This window comes from Tupaia chinensis, unplaced genomic scaffold (assembly GCF_000334495.1).
Source record: "Tupaia chinensis unplaced genomic scaffold, TupChi_1.0 Scaffold000489_1, whole genome shotgun sequence".
NCBI lineage: Eukaryota > Metazoa > Chordata > Mammalia > Scandentia > Tupaiidae > Tupaia > Tupaia belangeri.
Window position 1 is genome coordinate 5,531,472 of NW_006160001.1, and position 24,133 is coordinate 5,555,604.

The window sequence follows — 24,133 nt, forward strand, 5'->3', positions numbered from 1 at the left end:
GGAGGCGGGGAGACAGCAGGTGCCATTGTGAGGGACACAGACCGTCAGTGTGAGTGACACCAATTTGGTAGGTGACCCGGGCGGAAAGGGAAAATGGGTTAGCGCTTGTATGGGAGAGGATTCTGGATAGTGTCCTGTAGGAGTTCTGATCATAATTTCTCAACTGAGCCCTACTTTTACAAATGAGGCAACTCAGGTTCCAAAGGGTTGGCTGAGGCCTCCTCTAGCCATAATAAATGGCAGGATTAGGTTGGACCGAACACCACTTTTTCTTTTATCAGTTAGCTTCAACTGCTACTTTACAAAATCTCTGATGCTATTCATTTTGACCCATGTGCATAGGGAATGGCAGTAAATAAGATGATTTAAACAGTTTAAAAGAGAACCATTGAGGACGGCAGTTGCTCAGTAGTTAAGATGCTAGACTCTCATATGACCGACCACGGTTCCAGTCCCAGACCTGGCAGATTGCTTTCTCACTTTCCCTTTCTCTCTCTCTCTCTCTCTCTCTCAAAAACAATACTAACAAAAGGGGCTGACAAGTGGCATGGTGGTTGAGGACGCTGGACTCCCACATGGCCTACCGGCGGTTTGAGTCTCAGACCTGGTGGCTTGCTTTCTCACTTTCCCTCTCTCTCTCCCTCTCTCTCTCTCTCTGTCTCTCTCTGTCTCTCTCTGATCAAACTGGAAAATAATAATGATAATAATAATAAATAAAGTTAAATAAAATAATTTAAAAAAACAATACTAACAAAATAATTTTTTTTTAAAAAAAGGAAGCATCAACACATTTTAAAATAATGTACCAAAACCTTTCACACAGGTGTGGACAAACTTGTGCTATCCACCCATCTTCTATTCATTCATCCTTCTTTAATCCTTACTCATTCTAATCTTACCTTTGCAAAATTGCCTTCAGTTAAGCAAGCAGTTACAGGAGAGTATTTAACCAGTCGGTTTTGGTTGAGCTGACTAGTTGTATTACCCTGCATCCAAGCCCAAAAGCTGTATAACTATTCCAAACGATTTGATAAGGCATCAAAATAGAGTCCTACTTGTCATTTAAATGCATTAAGACAGCAATATATTGTATTTCACTGTTACATAAAACGTGAACATACATCAGTTAAATGTGTGTTGTATCTGTCAACACTGTATGGTTAAAAAGAAAAGGGTTGGGCCAGCTGCATAGTGCAGTGATTAGGCCCCATACATAGGAAGCGAAAACCCATGGAGCTATGTCTCAGATCAAAGCCCTAGCTACTTGAAAATATGCCAGGTACATGTACATGTGTGCCCCAAATCCTGATAGGATGGAGAAATGGAAGAAAAAGGGCTGCAGAGTAACAACACCCCATTAAGAAGTTCATTCTTCTCTCTCCTCAGTAACTGTAAGTGCCCTCGCAATTAAAAAGAGAGGTCAGTTCTGCGGCTAACAAACATCTATTGTAGGGGGCCAGCAGGTGGTGTGGTGGTTAAGAGCACTGGACTCCCATGAGGCCAACCATGGTTCAAATTCTGGACCTAGCCGCTTGCTGTCTCACTTTCTATCCTCCTCTGGTCAAATTAAAATAATACTTTTTAAAAAATCTACTGTACAGGGTTGGAGTACCCAAAGTTAAGGAAAGTTGTCCATTTCTTTCCTGACACCCTACCTGCAAAATCAAACCAAACCAAATCTAAACCTCACCGTTTTTCCATACCCACTGTCCGACCAAACTGCTATTCAAAATTCCTCTTCAGAGGAAGATTCAATATAGCTTCAAATAGTTAAATTGGTAATGGATAGGAATTGAGAAGTTTAAAGTTTTGAGGCAAATTGGAACTTTCACCTCCTGAGAACAGAATTGGGAGAGGTGTACAAAAGTGACAAAGTAGTTTTTCTCCCTCCAACTATATTTGATTTTGCTTAACACTTCTGCAAGTAACTTGCCTCTTTGTATAGACATTTAAATATAATTATGTTAGGTATAAATTTCCATCTAAAGAACATCTTTATTCATTACAGGTTGACTTCTAAATGAGCATAGACTTGGAGTTGATCCATTTCAGAAGAATTCTCATTCAAATAAGATAGCCATATAAATAACTGAAAGGGAAGTAATCTGAACATTAAAATAACTCCATATGAAAATTGCTAATTCAAAATTGTGAAATTAAAAATTCTACTAAAACTCCACCACACACACATGAACTATTAAGTTTGTCTTCATTCATACAACTTGTTGATCCAGTTTATAATCTATAACAGCAGCATGTGGCTTGGAAGTTAAGGTAGTTAGATGCCACATGGCCAACAGCACAGTTCGAGTCCTGGACCCAGTGGCTTGAAATTCACACAAGGTGTACATTCATGCCCATAATCCTGAGAATGGAGAAGGGACTGTGGCATGGCCATTCCCCCAGGGGGTGGGAATTTATTTTCTTTCTGTCTCTGTCTCTGCACAAGCACACATGCCCTATAACAAAACTGAAAAAAAAAATTATCTATAATTAAGCTTCCTTCTGAGATATAGGTGTTTAAAAACAAAACCTGGATGTATTTACTTTCATGCAAGGTATATTCAATTGCTTAGGTAAACTAAGTAATGGTAATTTTTTAATATTTCATCAGATTTGGTCTTAAACACATACATATATTTTGAGTGAACCTCTGACCTGAATTACCTAGTTTACATGACTTTTAAGATTTCAATAGCTTAAACATACAAGCAAGAATGGCCTTAAATTGCTTTTAAAAAAATTCTTGCCAGCAGGCACATGCACTTGCCAGAGGGGAGAGAGAGCACACCTTCAACACCATGCAGAATGGTCATATAGCAATCCCTTCTCCTTTTGGGATTTTGAGCTCACATGCACATGGGCCCTGCATGTTTTTCAAGCCACCAGGTCCAGGATTCAAACTGTACATTTGGTCATATGAGATCCAGCCACCTTAACCACCAACCTTAGGCTGGCTCTAGAAAGGCCTTTCTTGACAGAAAATTGAAAAAATAAAAACAAAAATCATCATGAAATCTTGATAGTTCTGCCCACATAAAAATGTGTAATAGGAGCCAGCAGAAGGCACAGTGGGTAAGGCTTTGGATTCCCAAGTAGTTGACCACAGCTCAAGGCCTCCACAGCTTGAAACATGCCAGAAGGATGTGCCTGTATGCCCCAAATCCCAAGAGGAGAATGGAGAAGAGATTGTGGTATGGCCATCCCCAGGGGAAGGTGCTTTCTCGCTTTCTGTCTCTGTCTCTGTGGCAAGTACATGTGCCTTATAGCAAAAATCTCAAAAGAAAAAAAAAATAAAATATAAACAAACTAAAAAAGATGTCTAGAATAATCCCATTATGAGTTTTTACAGAGAGACAAACCCACCACAGGAAGTGTGACTAGGCTGATCACAAAGGAAAACCATATCAAAAAAATTTATTTTTAATCTGTAAAAATGACACATTATCTCAATATTAACAAAGGTACAGGAAATGAATATGCCAGAGCAAACACAAAGCCTTTATGTTCCTAATCTTGAACTCAAGTTCCACTTCTGTGAAACCACACTGTGAAAAAAGGATTTATGTATAGAAATATCCAATGTATGGGAACCAGCAGTTAGCATAATGGCTATGTCGCTGGACTCCCACATAGTCGACCACAGTTCGCGTCCCGGACCCGGTGGCTTAAAACGTACGCCGGGCGTGTGTGAGTGCATGCCCAAGATCCTGAGAGGAGAATGGAGGAGAAGGGATTGTGGCGTGACCATCCCCCCTGGGGGGGCGATTTTTCGCTTTCTGTCTCTTTCTCTGTCTGTCTGGCGAGCACACGCGCCCTACAGCGAAAACCTCTCAAAAAAAAAGAAATATCCAGTGTACATCCCTACGGTTTGATGTCCCCCCTAAAAGTCATGTGTTAAAATCTGGTGAGCCTGGGGCCCAATATTTTGCTTTATAAGAACATATGTAGTAACAATCCAATAATCTGTTTAACCTTCAGCTTTGCAAAACCAAAGATTCTAAATGAAGAGAACAGACCTAAATCTTAAGTGCAAATAGCGAAAATCTCTCCAAAAAATAAAAAATAAAAATAAAAATAAAAACCGAAACTGGGTTTCCCTTCCAGCCCTCCCCGGCCCAACACCGACACCGACACCGACACCACCACCACCCCGCCCCCCCCAACCCCCCGAAACCATTTATCTCAGCACCCACAAGCACAACAAACAAGCTTTGGAAAAAATTCAAAAGTCGACTATTGAGTTCTGGTGATATTTTATTTAGAAAAAGATAAACATCACTGATTCTAAAGATTTCCATTTTTCTTTTCTTAAATGCCACACTAATATTTAATTATAGACATAAAACAGTCCTCAATGACAGAAGTATTTACACACTGAATACAGAATAAATATCATTGATTCATTTTGTATTCCTACTGTCCATCTTCTTCTGCATTTTTCTATGCCTTTTGTAAATCCTTTTCTTTCTTGCTTTCAAATCGACTTTTGGCTCTGGTTTTACCCACTGTATTTCTACTGGTTTCTCCTCAGCTGGTATAGCAAAAACATCTTCAGTGGGATCGTGTGGAAGAATAGTCTTTGGCTCTTTCTTTCTCAGCTTCTGCACATCCTTCACTTGCTGCTTCTCCCTGTATTTTGCAGCAGTCATGGATCTTACAATACGCCGATGCTAGAAACATAAAAGAATAGATGCCTTTGAAATGGAAGTAAACATTTTATATATAGCAAAGACATTCACTTATAAATCTTATGTCTTTTCACCCATGTGAAAAAAAAAAAAGTAGTAATTTGCAAGTCAGCAGGCAGCTAAAACCTAATTTAGTTTCACAGAACAGTAATTACGCCAGAGAGTTTTTTTTTGGCCAGAGTTCTAATACACAGAAGACCAATAAGCAACAAGAACAGCTTACCATGTTTGGTGACTGGTAGTGAGGATTTTCATATAAAGTTGGTCCTCCAAAACTCCCCTGGAAAATCTTTATAAGGTTTAGAACAAAACGAGGTCCTATTTCTACAAGAGCAGCATCTTCTTCTATAATCTTTAGTAAAAAAGAAACATTTCATTTCAGTTTGTCTATTTCTAAATGGTATACTTGTTATAACCTCATTTCCGATGTACCCATAAGAATTGATAAGTAAAATTAAGGCAGAGTTGAAATCTGGCAAATGTTCTATCATTGCTACTTTGTGAAATCTGTTACTATTGATAGAGTAGTTAGTTATAGGAAGGTGTCATGGGAAAATACAAATGCTTTTTCAGTGTGTTCATTTAAAATTGGATAATTTAAATACTGTTCATATATTGTTTCTCTTAATGCATGTATTCTTGAAAATCTGTGGTTAAAATGAATTTTCAAAACTGCAACCACTATTAACAAAATGTATTAAAGCACCCTTTGGGAAAACCCTTTTGAAACTTAACCCCTAAATTGCTTTAAAAATCTAATTCAAGTTAGATTAAAGGCAAATAAAAAGATACATAATCAAATTTAATACCTACTGATTATGGAATTAGGAGGCAGCTTCTGAAGTACAAATACTGTTTGTTGGTTCAGGTATGTCTGCCCTCAGAGATTAAAAGGGGGACATATTTATCTCGTATTGCAAGATATCCAGACTAAAATATGCAGAAATGAACCCAGTTGATATCATACATTATCTGAAATTTTGTTCTTGCTATTCTCTTCCACCAGAGTAGACTTATTCTTCTAAACTCCTGCTTCAAGATTTCTAGAATCACCCTCTTTTGCTCAATGAGTCACTGTATGACTCACTGAACAGCTCTCTTTGAATGCCTTCCACAAGTCTTAACCCCTGCAGTGAATTTTACCCTTTTGAGAGAGAAACTTGATTACAGTATTTTTCCCAATGCTTAGCACAAACTTGGAACCCAATTACCTTATGGATCTTCAAACTATTTCTTTCTAACATAAAATATACAGAGGTTTGTTCAGAAACTTATACTCTATTATCAACTGACAACCATGAAAAGGTGCACAGGAGATCATTTAAGGTAGGAGACAGCAGAAAGTTCTATCCTACTTTGTTTAAAAGTAAATTAAAAATTGAGCAAAACTAACCTGAAAGTTTCGAAACCATATCCTATGATCCAAAATGGTGAAAGTAAACACATGGTCCACAAATGGTTGACTTTTAGGATGATACCGTGGTGTACTAAAGATCTAGTAAAAAAGTGTATGTTAGTTCTTTATTCCAAGACTTATCATACATGTTATAGATAACCAAGTTTAGAAAATGAAAACACTGACTTATACTTCGTTACTAAAAATGCTTTCACGAAAAGACACTTACCTGAATTAAGAGTTCTTTTAATAAAGCATAATGTGGTAATTCATCAAAAGCCTATAAAAATAACACAAACATATTATTTGACAACCCGAGCATACGTTTAAAATCAACTGCCTTTATCTTCAAAGTTAACTAAATTAAATTACACAACTATATCGACTAAAAGCCACCCATGAAGAGTAAGAAAATTAGAACCCATACACTGAATGAAAAACTTACAGGATCAAAAGACAATAGGGGCCGAGAACCTTTCAAACAATTTCCAGTCAGCTTTAGTTCAGCAAGGGTATGAACTAGAAAAATTGTGACAAAAATAAAATTATAACTTTGGCATAATTATTACAAAAGATTATTTTTTCGTTTTTTCATAAAATAAATTTAAAACCAAATAGACTTACTATTTTGAACAAGGAATTTAGCAGATGGTCCATGAGGGGAATTTGAAAGCCTGAAAGATATGAAGAAAGCCTTTTCAACTACTTATGTAAAAAATGCTTACTACTTATTCACAATTAAAAGATACAATATACATATAATACTGAAGTATTTAATTTTCTTTAAGGTTTCATATTTTGTGACAACAAATGTGGTTGCCCCATTCTCCCCTCTTTTACAGAAAGGACTGAAAGAAATCTCTAACATAAAAGGTAGAAAGATTTAAGTCCATTTAAACAAATCATTTCTTCTTAATTGTGCTAGAAGGCATGTATACTCTCCAGAGGAAAAAAGAGGAGAGTGAGAAAGCATCCCTCTTCCTCCATTCTCCCCTCCCTTGATGGATTTTACGCACAATGGGCATAGCATGTTTTTAAGCCACCACATCCAGGACTAGAACCATGTAATCAGCCATGTGGGATCCAGGTGCCTAAACTGACACACCACTGGCTAGCTTTCAAATCTTAATAAATACATTCTCTTACCACATATAGAGATCCTGTTTTTTCTTAGCTTCAAAATAGATACATTTATTGCAGTTTTTCATTTCACAGACCTAAATGAAGTAAAGTACAAGAAGATGAAGTAGAAAATAGAAATGAGAACTAAAGTAATTAAATTTTTATTAATATTCAGATTCCTCAAAAAAATACTTAGGCAGGTTAATAGGTGAGCAAGTTCTAAACCAAGGTAAATTTATTCATGGAAACATTTACAATTCCTATTAGTTATTACACTCAAGGTAAACTAAATACTCTACACTCTTCTCTAGTGGAAACATCTATCGTATTTCTTCTGGGGAAGGAGGTTGCATTTCAAATACTTGGTCTCACTTCTGATTACTGGGAACCTCTTCAGACCAACTCTATGTACAAACTACAAAGCAGATGCCCTAGAGATAAAAGAGCATAATTAACCTTACTGACTACAGGAAAATAGCCCTATAGAACCAAAAAAAAAAAAAAATCAACAGCTATTTTGACTTTCAACTTCTTAGCCTTTTGACTTTAGAGTCACAAAATTTAAGTTTTTCTTCCGCATTTATACTATCGTTTCTAGTGATTTGCTTTAGTAAGCTACCTACAGGACTAGTAAAAAGCAAAGTATATAAAATCTAGGGCTAGACAAGAGCACAGAAGTAAAACCATGGCCTGCAAGGCCCACCAGCTGGGAAGGTTCTTGATTCACAACTGGAGATCTCCTTGAGTACACTGGGCATGTGTATGCCCAATCTAGGCCTAAGGCTAGAGGTGGATCGTGTTGTGACCCTTTTGGATTACTGCCTGTGTGAGTGTCTCTCTCATAGAATAAACTTTAAAAAGGAAAAAAAAAAAAGTACACCAAGTCTATTTCAAGCTGAATTAAACTTCAATGTCTTGAAGGTCCTCAAAGTCACACTTCGGGAAAATACTGGGTTGTCGTAAAAGTCATGACATGTTTTTATCTGTTTTTCTATGCAAAAATGTGTCACGACTTTCCCAACAACCCAATACAAAAACAGGAGTGAAATCTTACTGGAGTATTCTAAACTATAACTATGTAATAGCGGTTTAATTTCTAACAACTTAAAATCTTAGGTTGATCTTAGGCCGGCAGGTGGTGTGGTGGGTAAGCGTACTGGAATCCCATATGGCTAACCACAGTCTGAGTCCCAGATCTGGCGACTTGCTCTCACTTACTCTGTCCCTCTCTGGTCAAACTGAAATAAGCAAATGAATAAATAAATAAAGTTAAATAATTCTTTTTTTAAAAAAATCTTAGGAACAATGCTTTTCTTTCTTACTGGTCTTAGAATAAATACAATGAGATACATGTGTCACTTCTGGGCCCTTGTACTTGTTAAATATTTTTTTTTTTTGAGAGGTTTCTGCTATAGGGCATATGTGCTCGCCAGACAGACAGAGACAGAGCGAGAAATCACCCCCCGGGGAGATAGCCATGCCACAATCTCTTCTCCTCCATTTTTCTCTTGGGATTTTGGCACGCATACACATGCACCCAGCTTAAGTTTTAAGCCACCAGGTCTGGGATTTGAACTGCAGTCAACTACATGGGAGTCCAGCGACATAGCCATTACGCTAACTGCTAGTCCCTGGGCCCCTGTACTTGTCATTTTCTCTAACCATAATGCCCTTTCACCCAATTTCTCCTTCACTTTTTAATATTTCTGTTATAAATATTATGTTGAACATCCTAGCTGCTGAAAATCCAAACTCTTATTTTCTTTCTACTGTCTTTATTTGAAATTATAAACGTTGTTTATAGCCTATCTCACCAACTAAAACCTAAGAAGATGCTTTATTGTTAAACACTGTTTCTACAACAAGTAGAGTAATGCCAGGTTACAACAAAGGTTCAAAAACGTGTGATAAATTAATGAATAAAAGAGACCTTTTTATTAGCGAAAGATAATTATGTCACAGTAAATCTAAGCACTGAAAACTTATTTGACAAGTACATTTAGACTATTCATAAGACTGAAAATTTAATCTATTACTAGTTTGTAATATCATAAAAGCATATTTCATGCATAACTTTAAATTCTGAAAAAATGCTTTTTAGAATATGGATTTTCTATAATATTTAGTGGGTTTCTAACTTTACTTAATAAATATTCATTAATAGTTTTTTAAAGGTGACCTATTATGAATTTTAGCATGACAAAAACAGTAAGGTAGAAAAAAGAGGGACTGGCAGTTGGCATAATGCCTACGTTGCTGGACTCCCATGTAGTCGACCGTGGTTCGAGTCCCAGACCCAATGTCTTAAACTCACAGCGGGTGTGTGTGCGTGCATGCCCAAGATCCCAAGAGAAGAATGAAGGAGAAGGGACTGTGGTATGGCCATACCCCGAGGGTGGGGTCGGGTGGTTTCTCGCTTTCTGTCTCTCTCTTTCTGGTGAGCGCACACGCCCTATAGCAAAAATCTCTCCAAAAAAATAAATTAATAAAAAATAAATGAGGTATCATCTTTGTACTAAAGAAATTTCAATATGCCTTTTGAGATAAGACAATAGAAATGTTTTAGAAATATATAATTAAAGCACTAAACTGTGAGATATAAACAGTGAGTACTATAGAAATTTATAAGACAGGTTCTTGAACAGTTAATAAGGTTCATCAACTTATCTTTTACAAAACAACTTTAAGAAAATAACTGGTTGGGCCATCTGGTAGTATGGTGGTTAAGGTAGCTAGATCCTACATGGCCTTCTGTGAAGCTGGAGTCCTGGACTGGTGGCTTGAAAAACACACCAGATGAGTGTGTGTGCATGTCCAAAATACCCAAAAGGAGAAACAGAAGAGAAAGGACTGCTGCCCGACCATCCCCTATGGGGCTTCTTTCTGTCTTTCCCTCTCTCTTTGGTGAATGTATATGCCCTCTAGCAAAAAAAAAAAAAAAAAAAAAAGTAAGTAAGCCATCTTTTGTGTTCCTAAAAGATTTTTACTGTAATTACTCTCTAAAATTACCTCATTAATCACAAATAATTTATCTTTACGATCCATTTTAGTATCTATAAAAAAAAAGAAAAAGCAAGTAAATAGAGATTGCAAGGCTATTTCAGTCAAGATACACATGAAAATAATATTATCCTCATTAATCACAAATCTAGAAAATAATTTTATCTAGAAAATAATTTGAAGTGTTTTTACATTCTTCACTTTAAAGGAGATTTTATTATTAATTTTCAAGTTGATTAGACCTTACATTCCCAGCCTCTTCAAAAGTCGATTCTTTTTAAAGATAAAGATGATGATTAAATAATAGTTATCCAAAATTACAAATTATGGTTTAAGCAGTGCTTTTTAGACTTCAGTAATTCTATGAATTACTTTCAAAAATGGAAAGTCTGACCAAGTGAAGACTATGTTCAAGGAATCCAGTTAAAGAAAACATTTATTAAAAAAAAACTAAAACCTTAATTAATAAAAATAGCTTTCACTTTTACCATACTTGTCAAAGAAAACTAATTCTGGATTATCACATAGAAACAAATTAAAATTTTTTATTAATTTCAGAAATTTAAAGAAAGTATTTCTGGTTCTTCTAAAAATGTCCCAATAATATTGACAAATTTATTTAAGAAAGTAAAGACAACGTCTAATGAATTCTATGAAGAAAATCTACAATATATTAAACAGAAACACTGTGGCACTTGAAAGAAAAACTTCTAAGGTATCATGGGTCTTTACCTAACAAGACTGAATGAATGAAGAGCAAATACATAAGTATAAAAACATAAATAGGCATGTTTATAAATGCAAGTCTTTAAAATATACAACATAAAGATACCCGCTTTAGAATGAGGCATCAGCGTCCTCAAGTCCTGCATTAAATGTCTTGTTCTAAAATTAATTCCTCTGGAAGAAAAGATGAGAATTCGTTCCTTATTTTTCCACTTGCCCTAAAAAAAAGAAAGAAAAATATTTTCAAGATCTCATACTAAACCTGTCTTGTTTGCATCTAGGTAGTACATCAACAGTCCTGACTACTTTAATTTCATCTCTCAGAAACATCCGTTGGTCACGCGTGCTACACAGAAATGCCCTCCTTGGTAACCCACATGGGGGATGGCCACACTGTAATCCCTTTTCCTCCACCTCTCCCTCCCTTTGGAAGTGTGGGCAAACATGCACTCGTGCCCCACATGCTGCTCAAGCCACTGGGTCAATACACAAACCATGAGGTTGGCCATGTAGGATCCAGCCTCCTTCATCACCACTCCACCAGCTGGCCTCCATCACCTTTGTTTTTTTAAACTGCTGGCGGGCAGGTGCACTTGTAAGAGAGAGACAGAAAAATATGCCCCAATGAGGAGAGGTCACACAGCAATCAATTCTCTAGTTCTCCATCCTGTTGGTTATATTGGGCAGGCATATGCTCCTAGCAGTTTTTCAAGCTCCTAGGACTGGGATTCCACCTGTGGCAGACCATGTGGGATCCAGCTCCCTTAACTAGACTAAGGGCCAGCCCTTCATCTTCAAACTCTCCAATTCCTTATTCCTATCCTAAAGATTCTTTCTTAGCTCACCTTTATTTTATTTCTATTCACTCCATGACAGAGTTATAATCATTACCAGTTTCAACTGTCAATTCTACAAAAGGTAAGGAAATCTCTTGAGACCAGCAGGTAGGGTAGTGGTTAAGGTGTTGGACATTCCCACATGGCTGACCACAGTTCAAGTCCCAGATCTGGTCGCTTGCTTTCTCACTTTCCCTCTGTGTGTGTGTGTGTCTCTCTCTGGTCAAATTAAAATAAATAAATAATTCTTTAAAAAAAAAAAAGGAAGGAAGAAAGGTAAGAAGTCTCTCCAACCCTAACCCAAGTATTTGTCAAACACCTCTAACTCAATACCATAATACTAAACATTATCTTACACCTTAAATCTGGTAAATTCCTCTTGTCTCCCCCTTTTTCCCCATTAAAATGCTGCCACCATCATTTCAGCTTCCTCGGCTTTGAATCCTCCATTAGCCACCTCCCAGAATCCAACCATTACTAAATGCTATCACTTATTACTCCTAGCAACAACTCCTAGTCCTTTGTTATGCTCACTAGCATTATTTAGATCTTTATTACTTTGTATCAGCTGAAAAACTTTTCAATGGCTAGCTTTCTCAGACCCAGTTTCTCCAATAAACATGGCACCAGTTTAATCTAGCAGGGTGGATCACAATCTCAACTCCCAGAACTTTCTAAACTAAATTCAAGAAGAACGAGCATTAACACTGGATTCTAATATATTTCCATTTCTACATTACTATTGCACAAAATAAAGCTGAAACCTATTTAGCTCTATATTTTAGATTTTCAGCATTTGCCTACTTCAATGCCTTTCACTAATTTTTTTTTTCTTTTTTTCCTTCCCTCACTCTTGGACTGTTCCCAATCATTTTTAAACACCAAAAATTCTACCCTTCCTCTGAGACGCAGTTTAAAGGCTAAATCCTTCCTGTCTTACCTTACTATATCCTAGGGTAAAAGCAATCTCTATCTTCGGCATTTCCATAGGATGCCATCAGAGCGTTTCTCAGATGATACTTTCCTATTTCTTACTAGCTCCTTAAACTCAACACTAACATTTACTGGAAATCTACAAGAAGGTCCAGCTTCCTTTTCATAAAATGTAGGTATTTTCTTCCTCTCAATTTGCAACTGACAAAAGATCATGAAACATCATTATTAATAACAGGGCTAGAATTTATACTCATCATTTACTCTTACGCACACACTCGTTTTCTAGAGCTTGCACTCAAACCACAAAGGGCCAGTTACTAGCATCAAGGCACTAGAGGACTATGCTAAGTGCGGGGGACACTGAAACTAATAAATCCAAGGGAACCCTGGTCTCCACCGTATTTCATTTACCTTACAGAGCTCTCGGCTGAATGAAAATTAACTCCAACAACTTGTATTCACCTCCTTTTGAATAATATCTATCAACTTGTATGACTTCTTAAGTTTCTTTCTAAACTCCTACCACTTCAAGAGGTCACGTTATCGTCACTTTTGCATCCCCAAATCAGAGGAAGCCTAACTTGGTACAGTGCACATTAAATCATTGCTGAATACAAGAAAAGCTCCCAATAACTAGATCAGATTATAGACTACCTTTCTTTACCGTTGAGTTGAAGTCACTACTAAACAAGTCAGAGACGTAGTCCAAAGGACAGCAACATTTTAAAGGTCCCCGTACCAATCTTAAGGATCCCTGACAGTGGCTGACTGTTACGGTTACAAGAGTATGAGGACACTAATCATTGGAAGGGATATACTCAGTAGTGAGAAACCACTCAGGAGAAGCATCAACCTCCAAGGGGGGGAAAAAAATATCTCTGAGTAACTAACTGGGAGAAAGAATACTAGTGCAGAGTAGCCACCAAGTTGCTCCCCTGTAAACCAAGGAAGTGTTCTAAAGTCCCCCGCCTCCGGGGGCCGGTCACGTGCACGACAATTAGATGTAAAAACCGTGCTCAGTCCAGCCGAGAGAGCTGTGGGGACCGTGCTCCCGTAACACGCGGATACTCGGAAATCAGCAGAGCAGCAGCCACGCTCAGCAAAAGCGCGTGGGGCTGCAGCTGAAGGTATATCCGGGGTAGCCCATTCTACCTTGCAAACAGGGCCCGGAATACGGTCTCTCTCTTCTTCCTCCACCTCCTCTGCCACGACGCGCCGCTTGTCTGGCGTCCCAACATCTTTTTCGTTTCTTTTCGGCTTCTTGGCCTCCACTGCCAAGCCCCCACGCCGTTTCCTCTTGGAGGCCACCATCTTCCCTCACCGCCTGCGCTCCCGGTCTTCCTTCCGGCTGGGCTGTCGCGTCTTTCCGATCTCTACGTGACCCGGCGCTTAGCTCTATGGTCCTCCAGCTCCGAGGTGTCTCCTTCCGGTCTCGGTGGTACTGGAGGCCTCGACTCTCTAGGCCCGCTCCAGCTCTGTGGTGAGCGGCCGGGGTGGGGGCGGGCTGAGCGGAGTGGCGGGATCCGCGCCGCGTGCTCCCGGGTTTTACGGGAACGGGGTCTCCCGTGCCTCGCGACCTGGCTAGGAAAGCTCTGGTGCGTCCGGACGCCGTCTCAGAGGTAGGGTTTACCCGCCCCGCGGTCTCGGGGTAGTCAGCGGCTGGCGATGAGGCCGTCTGGGACTCTGCAGGAATTTCTGAGGACTCAGGCCCGCCCCCTCGGCTGCTGGGTTAGAAGTCGGGGTGGTGGCGCCGGGCGGCTCGGAACTCTGCGGGATATGAACGTTTGTGTGGAGAAGCCTTAGCCCTCGGCGGGACCGCTGCGGCCGTTACGTATTTTCTTTCTTCAGTTTTTCACGTCTTGTCTCCGTACTGGAGACCAGGAAACCGTAGCTTAGAGATAAACGATTTCCTTCTAAGTTGCAGAGGCGCTGTAGTGGCCGGCTCCGGGCAGTTCACGTCCCGGTCCCTTCCCCTCCGCTGCAGCCCCGGGCTGCCATCGCCGGAGCTGGCCGGCACTGAGGAGGCGTTTGTCGAATCTCGCCAGGTGTTGGGTGATCCGCCGGAGCAGGCGCTGTCCGCAGGAGCACCCCCGGACTGAACGTGCAGAGGACGATGCCTCTCCTAACACAGCAGTACCAGGACGAGAATGAGCAGTACAGTTTAGCGGCCAGCCTTGACAACGTTAGGAATCTCTCCACTATCTTGAAAGCTATTCATTTCCGAGAACATGCCACGTGTTTTGCTACAAAAAATGGAATCAAGGTTACAGTGGAAAATGCAAAATGTGTGCAAGCAAATGCTTTCATTCAGGTATGGACGTAGTCACCTTTCACCCTGTGACATGTATTCTTCCCCCGGTTTAATGAGTTTGATCTTACTAGACCTAAGATAGAGAGCAAAATGCCATTATTTAATTCTGGTACCAAATTATTTTCTCGTTTTACAGAGATCATGGTTAATAATAATAATTAGTATATTAAACTGACCTATAGGCCAGGCAGTTTTCTCGTTGCTTCTTTCTTACAGTAGTGCTATGAGGGAGTTTTCGCCGTTATTTCTATTTTCTGTATCTGGAAACTGAAGCACAATATAAGCTGGTAAACAGCTGAGTTAGGGCAAGTGAAAACCCAGAACGTTTGTTTCCAGTGTGTGTGCTCTTTATCATTACATTATTACTGTCTATTTTAAGAAGTATTTTTCCCTCTTATGGTTGTAATGAGTCTGTTAAGTAATACTTGCCTGGTTCAGATAGAATTTCATATTCAACATTTTTTTTAGTAAAGAATTATTTATTTAATTCCATTTGATACTATTTTTTTTTGACCAGAGAGACAGAGAGAAAGGGAAAGCAAGAAAGCAAGCCAGTTGAACCACGGTCGACCAGGTGGGAATCCAGTGCCCTTCACCACCATGTCACTTGCTGGCCCCCAGATTCAACTTTTTTAATACCCAGTGCACAGTATGTGTGACCTAGAGATGGAAGGATAAATAAGTCATGGCTCTTATCCACAAAAGAAACTGAAAACTAATATCACTTACGCATTATCAAAATATCTGTTTTCCAAATCAGTGATCCTGTTAGGCACAAAAAGGAGGCAAGGGAGGATCAGCAGGTGGCCTGGTGGTTAAGGTGCTGGACACTCCCATATGGCTGACCATGGTTCGAGCCCCAGACCTAGTGGCTGGCTTGCTTTCTCACTTTTCCTCTCTCTCTCTCTCTCTCTCTCTCTCTCTCTCTCTCTCTGTGTGTGTGTGTGTGTGTGTGTGTATGTGTGTGTGTGTCTGGTCAAATTAAAATGAATGAATGAGTAAATAAAATTAAATTTAAAAAAAAAAGAAGAAAGTAGTTCATCAGTGAAGACTATACCACAAGGAAAAAGCAGGCAAGGGAGAGTCACATTTAGATGTAAGAATACTTCATGAGGTTTTGCATAGGATTTAAATCACTGTTACACTTTTAACTCTTCAGTAGTATTGCTCTAATGGATGATGATTTAAAGAACTAAGCTGTTCTGATTGGTAATCAAAAATTATTCTTACAGGGACCAGCAGTTGGCGTAATGTCTATGTCTCTGGACTCCCATGTAGTCGACTGCAGTTCGAGTCCCAGACCTGGTGGCTTAAACTCACACCAGGCTCGTGTGTGTGCATGCTCAGGATCCCAAGAGGAGAATGGGGGAGAAGGGATTGCAGTGTGGCTATCCCCCCTGTGGGGTGATTTCTCACTTTCTGTCTCTGTCTTTCTGATGAGCCCATGTGCCCGATAGCAAAAAAGAAAAATTCTCCAAATACAACAACATTTTCATGTTTAATGTTTTATAGGCTGCAATATTTCAAGAGTTTACAGTTCAGGAAGAGTCTGTTACCTTTCGAATTAATTTAACTGTCCTTTTGGACTGCTTATCAATTTTTGGATCAAGTCCTATTCCAGGTAAACTACTTTATTATCATTACTAAAACATGAAAACGTTATACGTGATCAGAAAAATACAGAAAGGTATTTAGAATATAAGGATTTCTTTTTTTAATTTATCATAATCTTGGTTATATTACATTGAATCACATATAACAATGTAAGCATTTCTTTAAAAAATTGTCAAGTCATTGGGACCAGCAGTTAGCGTAATGGCTATGCCGCTGGACTCCCATGTATTTGACCGTGGTTTGTGTCCTAGACCCAGTGGCTTAAACTCACACCGGGCATGTGTGCGTGCATGGCCAAGATCCCGAGAGGAGAGCGGAGAAGGGATTGGATTGCGGCGTGGCCATCCCCCCTGGGGGGTGATTTCTCGCTTTCTGTCTCTCTCTCTCTGTGTCTGTCTGGCGAGCCCACGTGCCCTGTAGCAAAAACCTCTCTGAAAAAAAAAAAAAGAAAATTGTCAATTCATTTTCCAATGGTCACAAACATGTATTCTAACTTCACAATATTAATTGAAAGTGTTTTTCTAGTTATTCTCATATTTATGAAAGTATTTACTTTCCTCTTTTAAATTTATAAGACTTTGGGGATTTTTTTTTTTATTTGAACTGGCTAAAAGAAGACTTAGAATGTGTCTTAAATATCTTTTAACACGGTGAAATATGTTGTAATTGCTTCATCTTTTTTTAAAAAGAATTTTAATTTTTATTTATTATCATTCTTTCTCAGTTTGCCACAGGGCAGATGGGCTTAACAGAAAAAGAGAGAGAAGAAAGCAAGCTGCCAGGTCCAAGACTCAAACCATGGTTGGCTAAGTGGAAGTCCAGTGCCCCAACTATCATGCCACCCTGATGGCTCCTATAATTGCTTCTTTTCCTAAACTTGTCAGAATTAAGAGCTATTAGTGGCAAACAAAAACATAAACCAATTACTCTGACTCCCAGTTTACTGTGTTCAAAATGCGTGGGTTTTTGTTGTTGTTGTTAATATTTTTTTGGGGGGGAGGAGATTTTCACTATAGGGCACGTGCGCGCACCAGACAGATAGAGACAGAGAGACAGAAACTGAGAAATCACCCCCCCCAGGGGGGATGGTCACACCGCAATCCCTTCTCCTCCATTCTCCTCTCGGGATCTTGGGCACGCAAGCACACGCGCCCGGCGTGAGATTTAAGCCACCGGGTCCAGGTTCGAACCACGGTCGACTACGTGGGAGTCCAGCGACACAGCCATTACGCCAACTGCTGGTTCCCATTAATAATTGTTTTTGAGAGAGAAAGTAAGTCACCAGGTCCAGGAATCTAACCGCAGTGGGCGGTGGGAATCCAGGGCCTTAACCACCATGCTACCTGCTGGCCCCCTGTGCTCGCTTTTTTTTAAGCCTTGTAAATATATTATTTCTATTCCTCCAAATGCTTTCTGTTAAATATATATAGGTGTGTGTATGTATTTAATTTGTTTGGGAATTTTTAGGAATGGTATTCCATTTGGGAATTTCGTTACTGTGAATATGAGACTATAAGGAATTCCTGAAAGAACGACTTACTTCTTAGGAAAGCAATCTGGAGATCAGCTAGAGAAAATTCAGCTCTGGTTTTCCAGAAAATATATTTTAACTTTGTACTGGCAATTTCACTATTATTATTTACACATTTTTCAAAAAACTTGTCAGAGGGCACATATGCCTGCTGGAGAGACACAGAGAGGGAAGGCAAGAAAGCACCCCCATGGAGCATAGTCGTGTCACAATCCTTTCTCCATTTCTCCCTCCTTTCAGGATTTTGAGCACACATGTACACACACCCAGCATGTTTCTTAAACGTCCAGGCCATGAACTATGCTGTTGGCTCTCTGAGATCCAACCACCTTAACCACCAGGCCACAGGGGGCTTATTATTTTCTTACACAGTTTTCCCCAGGTTTTCTAAATAAAAGCACCTACCTTCCCCTCATTCTTCACTCTGGCCTTTTCCTTCCATTAAGGGAAAGGAGCTAGGACGTCATGTCATATTCCACTTTCCCTCTGGTGGTTGCAGTATGAAAATTCACACCACCAATAACTATCCTCTCTTCTTTCCTCCCAATTTGATCTTGAATTTCAAGGAAGCATAAAGAATATCTCCCAATAGAAAGGGTTGGGAGGAGGAGTCGTATGTGTGTTGCTAACAGAAATAACAGACTGGGTGACTTATAAAGAAAATGAGGTTTATTTGCAAAACTTACAATTCTGGTAACTGGAAAATCCAAAGACATCACAAAATGGTGGAAAGCAGAACTTTCAGCAGAGTATGGCCTGTATCCATGAAGTCTTCTCTGTTGTGGTCTGTGTTGATGTGGGCTTGACTTACCTGCTTTTCTCTATTTATGTATGCAGCAGAACTCAATTATGGCAGCTCTGTCCTGATGGTTTTACCACACCCAGAGGCCCTACCCTGGGACACCAAGAAAATAGCTAAATTTATTCTTAACACCTTTACCATACAATCCAAGTCCCAACACGTGAATTTTGGAGGACGTCCAATTACCACCCACTAAGACCAAATTCTAAAAACATGAGCCTTTGGAGACAAACCATTATCCAAACCATAACAGAAGGATCCTTATCATAGTGAATATGCTGACATCATTGTACAGATAATATCAAACGAATATACTATTGTACAAATGAACTTTTTTTTTTTTTTTTTGGAGAGGTTTTTGCTATAGGGCACGTGTGCTCGCCAGACAGAGACAGAAAACGAGAAATCACCCCCCGGGGGGATGGCCACGCCGCAGTCCCTTCTCCTCCATTCTCCTCTTGGGATCTTGGGCACGCATGCACACACGCCCTGCATGAGTTTTAAGCCACCGGGTCCGGGACACGAACCGCGGTCGACTACGTGGGAGTCCAGCAACATAGCTATTTCACTAACTGCTGGTCCCTACAAATGAACTTTTAAGAAATAATATATCCTGGGGCCAGTAGGTGGCATAGTGGTTAAAGGCACTGGATTCCCACATGGCTGACCACTGTTCGAGCCCTGGACCTGGTGGCTTGCTTTCTCTCTCTCTCTCTGTCCTGCTCTGCTCAAATTAAAATAAAGTTAAATAAAATAATTCTTTTTATAAAAGAAAAAAAGAAAGAACATAGCCTATTCTCAGCAATTCAATTACTTGCTGAGATAGTCCAGATAGATTTTCCATCCTGAAATTACATATAAAATCTGAGGTGTTTTTGGCAAGCTGGAAATTATTTTAGAGAGTTACATATTATATTTTTCTCTAGTTCCCAGTTTTCTTGCAGTTACTTTTGGAATTGTCTACACACAGCTGTCATTGTGGAAAATAACCCTTCTTACGAGGAGATAAATGTGCTATAAGTTATGGAGAATAAATTATTCTTGAGGAATTGTGTGTGTCATTTTGAGGAGATTTTGAACTCCAAACTATAACGCTAAGGCTAATGTATGAATTCTCACTACAGGGACTTTCACTGCACTTCGGATGTGTTACCAAGGTTATGGTTACCCTTTGATGCTATTTCTGGAAGAAGGAGGAGTGGTGACAGTTTGCAAAATCAACACTCAGGAGCCTGAGGAGACTCTGGATTTTGGTTTCTGCAGCACTAATGTTATTAACAAAATCATTCTGCAGTCAGAAGGGCTCCGGGAAGCATTTTCTGAACTGGATATGACAAGTGAAGTCCTGCAGATTACCATGTCTCCTGAGAAGCCTTATTTCAGGTGCTTGAAACTGCAGTTACAGTTCCTGTGGTCTGTACTCCGCCCCACTTCTACATTTGCTTAGAAGGAAGAATTTTATTATTCCAGGTTCCCAGGATTTTCAGAGCTTCTCTAATCTCATAATCTTAACATTTTAACCATATAATTTTACTTAGGAACACAGGACAGTGAACTCACTATTTAGGGTGTTGTAGTTATAAAGAATTGGTTTCTGGGTGAAAAGAAGCCCAGTTTCCTAATTCACAAACTAGTGGCCTTTTCATTGTTTTTTCTACTTACTATTGTAGATTAGGTTATACCATGAGGAGAACTAGTTTAAACATTCAGAAAAAGTGTTTATATTATATATATCTTTTTTTATTTCACGTTAATTCAGGATGCTAAAGTAGTAGTTTTCAGTTTGTGATTTATTCACTAAGTATTTATTAATCAACTACTGTGTGTATATTTGTCCATTAAGCACTAGGGGGGGAACAGCTTAAATCAAGGTGAAGAAAAGATGTGTGAAACAGAAAAAACAAAATTGCAATTATTAATCACCAGAGTAATACACAGATACTTGAAGAAACAATGAATTAATACTTAAGGAGGATTGAGCAAAGCCAGCTTCCTAAAGCAGGTCAATCTTCAGCAGGGATACAGTGTCAAAAACTACCTAGCCCAAGCTGTTCCTGATATTTTGACAAAATAAATTATAAAAAGGCAAGTCTCTTTTCAAGATTATAATTGATTTCAAGGCTAGAATCAATTCTAGTAATTTAGAGAGAGGGTCTAAATATTTCTTCTTTTGAAATATTTCAGAATGTTACAGCGTAAAGGAGCTAAATATATATGTCATGAGAGATGTACTTTTTTTTATATCTATGTTGGAATAATTGTAGCCCTTTATGGCATTACACAATTAAAACATTTGGCTCAAGGTCTATTAAAATGTTATTAATAACAAAATAGAGTCAACAAAACCCAATTTAAGCAAAAGTCTGAATTAAAATTCTAGGCACTTACACAGTATTTCAGAGGATCCCCTTCTACATGATCTATCTCAGCATGGGGAACTAGATGGATCATGGTGTCTTTCATCTTCAGGAAAGGAAATGATTTTGTAGTGAGAGGTAGTAGTTGGAATTTTTTTCTGCACATGTTAAATTTGAGTTGCCTGTGACATTAGGTGTAATGGTCAGGCTCAACATTTAATTTGGGAACCATTGTCATGGCTGGGAATGGATGAGGGCTCAGAGAAAGTTCTGTTAGAATAAGAGGGAAAGACCATGGAAAAACCAACACCTGGAAGATGGAGATTGGGGAAAACCAACACTAAGGTCCTCTCACTGTGCTCAAATAGTATTTATCAATGTGCTAACCCCATAGCAAATCTCGGTAAATTCTTGCAGTTTCAATAAACATAGGCATTTATAAATTGTCTATCACAATTGCTAGTATTTCCAAGTGAGGAAAATCATGAGACAGCCTTATGAGTAGTCTAAGATATAAAAAAGCATGATTGCTTTAGGACCAGCAGTTAGCATAATGGCTATGTCGCTGGAGTCTCATGAGTCAACCGCTTTACACGTCCCAGACCTGGTGGCTTAAAACTCACACCAGACATGTGTGCGTGCATGCCCAAGATCCCAAGAGGAGAATGGAGGAGAAGGGATTGCAGCGTGGCCATCCTCCCTGGGGGTTGATTTCTCGCTTTTTGTCTCTCTCTCTGTCCGACGAGCACATGCACCCTATAGCAAAAACCTCTTCAAAAAAAAAAAAAAAAAATACAAGAAAAGCATGATTGCTTTGTATAGCAGTAAAAATTCAGAAGGGGACTGGCTCACAGCAGACTTAGATCAAAAGATCCCATCACTCCTTGTCTCATGTATTTAATTGAGAGACGAGGAAGAGTCAGTATCAGAGTAGAATTAAGGTAATAAAATTGAGGCAGACTCACCTCCTCCACTTCCTCTTGTGACTCGTTTTCTTCAGAACTGTTGATGAGTTGCTAGTTGCCGTATACTCCCACAGTGTCCTGTGAGAACCTTTATTATGATACTTGTAGTGTACTGTAGTAAGCGTTTATTGACATGTCTTTTTCACTGCTAGAAATAACTTTGTTTTCTTCATTTGAATCCTAATGTGGCTTATTGTTGGATCAATGAATAAATGAGTTGCTTATTTCTACTACAGGTTATCTACTTTTGGAAATGCAGGAAGCTCCCACCTTGACTATCCCAAAGATTCTGATTTGATGGAAGCATTTCACTGTAATCAGACCCAGGTCAACAGGTCAGTTATTAATATGTGTTGCCACTGGTGATGAAGGTGATGTTAAATACTACATTTCTATAAAGTAAAAAAGCATCTTCCAATCTGTAAAATACATACCATTTTAAAAAAATATCTGCTAGGGTGCTGGATTTACTTGAGGATCTAGGATTGTAATAGTAGGTGAATAAATACAAAAATCCAAAGAAAATATTAGCAAATTGGATAGATCCTTGATTTTATTCTTATGTATATATTTGATAATTCTTGGCTAATTTTTGTTGCTTACTTGGAGTTATGAGTACCACATTAAGTATGTTCAAATAACTTTTTTTTTTTACTTTTCCACAGATATAAGATTTCTTTACTGAAACCCTCTACCAAGGCATTAGTCCTGTCTTGTAAGGTTTCTATTCGGACAGATAACCGAGGATTCCTCTCGTTACAATATATGATTAGAAATGAAGATGGACAAATATGTTTTGTGGAATATTATTGCTGCCCTGATGAAGAAATACCTGAATCTGAGTCTTGAGTATGAGAATTTAGTCGTGTATGTATGTGTACATTCATGAAAGGTTAGGTTCTCATCCTGAATACAGTACTCTTCATGATTTCTCGCTAGATTTTCCAGAGGGAAGAAGCATGGAGAAGACAAGGCCCCTGTACCCTAATAGTTGCTATATATTTTATAAATAAACATTTTCATCCAGTCACAGATTATCTAATATTGGACTGTCCTGTAGTTCTATCTTTTGAACTCATGGGAATCAGTGTGAGCCAAGATGAAGAAATATTATGCTCTATTTAAGTAGAATATTTCAAGAGTCTAAAATTTTAAAGTATGACAAAGTTATATCTGAAGATGTATTTATTTATTTACTTCTAGAAAAGGCAAAGATATATGGGAATTATTTATTTGAATTCCAGAAACTAGATCTTACAGCAGTGGTTCTCAAAGTTGTGCCCGACTAGCAGCATCAGAATCACCTGGGAACTTGTCAGAAACTGGGTGGAAGGTGATGGGAAGGTACGCATTATTCTGTATTTCAACAAGCTTCCCCGAGGAAATTCCGATGCATGCTAATGTTTGTGCCATGTTTTAAAACATACTGTTTTTTAATATAACTTATTTTTTTAAATGTATCTTTGGGAGAAATCTATAAACAGATATAAAACAGTCTTCAGAGTTAAGAGTTTTTCTTCAGTTCTCAAAGTCCCTCTTACACACATACCTTCTATTTACCTAGAAGAGTTTCTTGCCAGGTGAAGGTGGAGACAACCAGTTATTTAAGTGATTTTGTACTTTCCTGGACAATTTTCACTGAAATAATTTTTATGACATGTTATTTTTTGTATTTAATAAAACATGATTCTAAAATTTTCTGGCTTATACTCTAGTAGAAAGAAATGATAGGGTTAAAGTGGAATTTCTGTTTTTGTTACTATATCAGATGACAGCTACTCAGTGTTTCTCCATGAACAGGCACAATTGACCTTTGGGGTGGGACAGTTCTTCAAGGGAAGACTGT

The 24,133-nt window shown here is 38.8% G+C and overlaps 2 protein-coding genes across 4 annotated transcripts; one reads left to right on the forward strand and one right to left on the reverse strand.

The window, feature by feature from the left end:
* Window positions 1–4,239: 4,239 nt before the first annotated feature.
* Window positions 4,240–14,118, reverse strand: BRIX1 (biogenesis of ribosomes BRX1). The gene is made up of 10 exons (XM_006156341.3): window positions 13,860–14,118; window positions 11,042–11,153; window positions 10,219–10,262; window positions 7,234–7,304; window positions 6,712–6,761; window positions 6,533–6,606; window positions 6,317–6,367; window positions 6,085–6,186; window positions 4,915–5,043; window positions 4,240–4,673 (listed from the first exon to the last, which is right to left on the reverse strand). Exons 1-10 carry the CDS (start codon window positions 14,016–14,018, stop codon window positions 4,404–4,406), a joined length of 1,062 nt encoding a protein of 353 aa, XP_006156403.1. The 5' UTR covers window positions 14,019–14,118; the 3' UTR covers window positions 4,240–4,403.
* RAD1 (RAD1 checkpoint DNA exonuclease) lies at window positions 12,031–23,783 on the forward strand. Of its 3 annotated transcripts, none has more exons than XM_014590837.2 (6): window positions 12,031–13,834; window positions 14,753–15,018; window positions 16,531–16,639; window positions 20,090–20,348; window positions 22,524–22,622; window positions 22,953–23,783. In XM_014590837.2, the coding sequence occupies exons 2-6, from the start codon at window positions 14,821–14,823 to the stop codon at window positions 23,134–23,136; spliced, it is 849 nt and encodes a 282-aa protein (XP_014446323.1). In that variant the 5' UTR covers window positions 12,031–13,834; window positions 14,753–14,820; the 3' UTR covers window positions 23,137–23,783. The 3 variants fall into 3 exon arrangements, with proteins under 3 accessions (XP_014446323.1, XP_006156399.1, XP_006156401.1); XM_006156337.3 differs by lacking the exon at window positions 12,031–13,834 and adding an exon at window positions 14,177–14,326; XM_006156339.3 differs by lacking the exon at window positions 12,031–13,834 and adding an exon at window positions 14,186–14,326 and having other exon boundaries at window positions 14,626–15,018.
* The last annotated feature ends 350 nt before the right edge of the window (window positions 23,784–24,133 follow it).

Bases quoted from the DNA above. Each gene is read 5' to 3' on its own strand.
- BRIX1 (XM_006156341.3), bottom strand. From the start codon at position 14,018: ATGGTGGCCTCCAAGAGGAAACGGCGTGGGGGCTTGGCAGTGGAGGCC. The intron at 6,187-6,316 runs GTAAGTGTCTTT...CTTTTTTACTAG, and splicing joins TAAAAGAACTCTTAATTCAG to ATCTTTAGTACACCACGGTA. The intron at 4,674-4,914 runs GTAAGCTGTTCT...TTATGTTTCTAG, and splicing joins ACTACCAGTCACCAAACATG to CATCGGCGTATTGTAAGATC.
- RAD1 (XM_014590837.2), top strand. From the start codon at position 14,821: ATGCCTCTCCTAACACAGCAGTACCAGGACGAGAATGAGCAGTACAGT. The intron at 16,640-20,089 runs GTAAACTACTTT...TTCTCACTACAG, and splicing joins TGGATCAAGTCCTATTCCAG to GGACTTTCACTGCACTTCGG. The intron at 20,349-22,523 runs GTGCTTGAAACT...TTTCTACTACAG, and splicing joins CCTGAGAAGCCTTATTTCAG to GTTATCTACTTTTGGAAATG.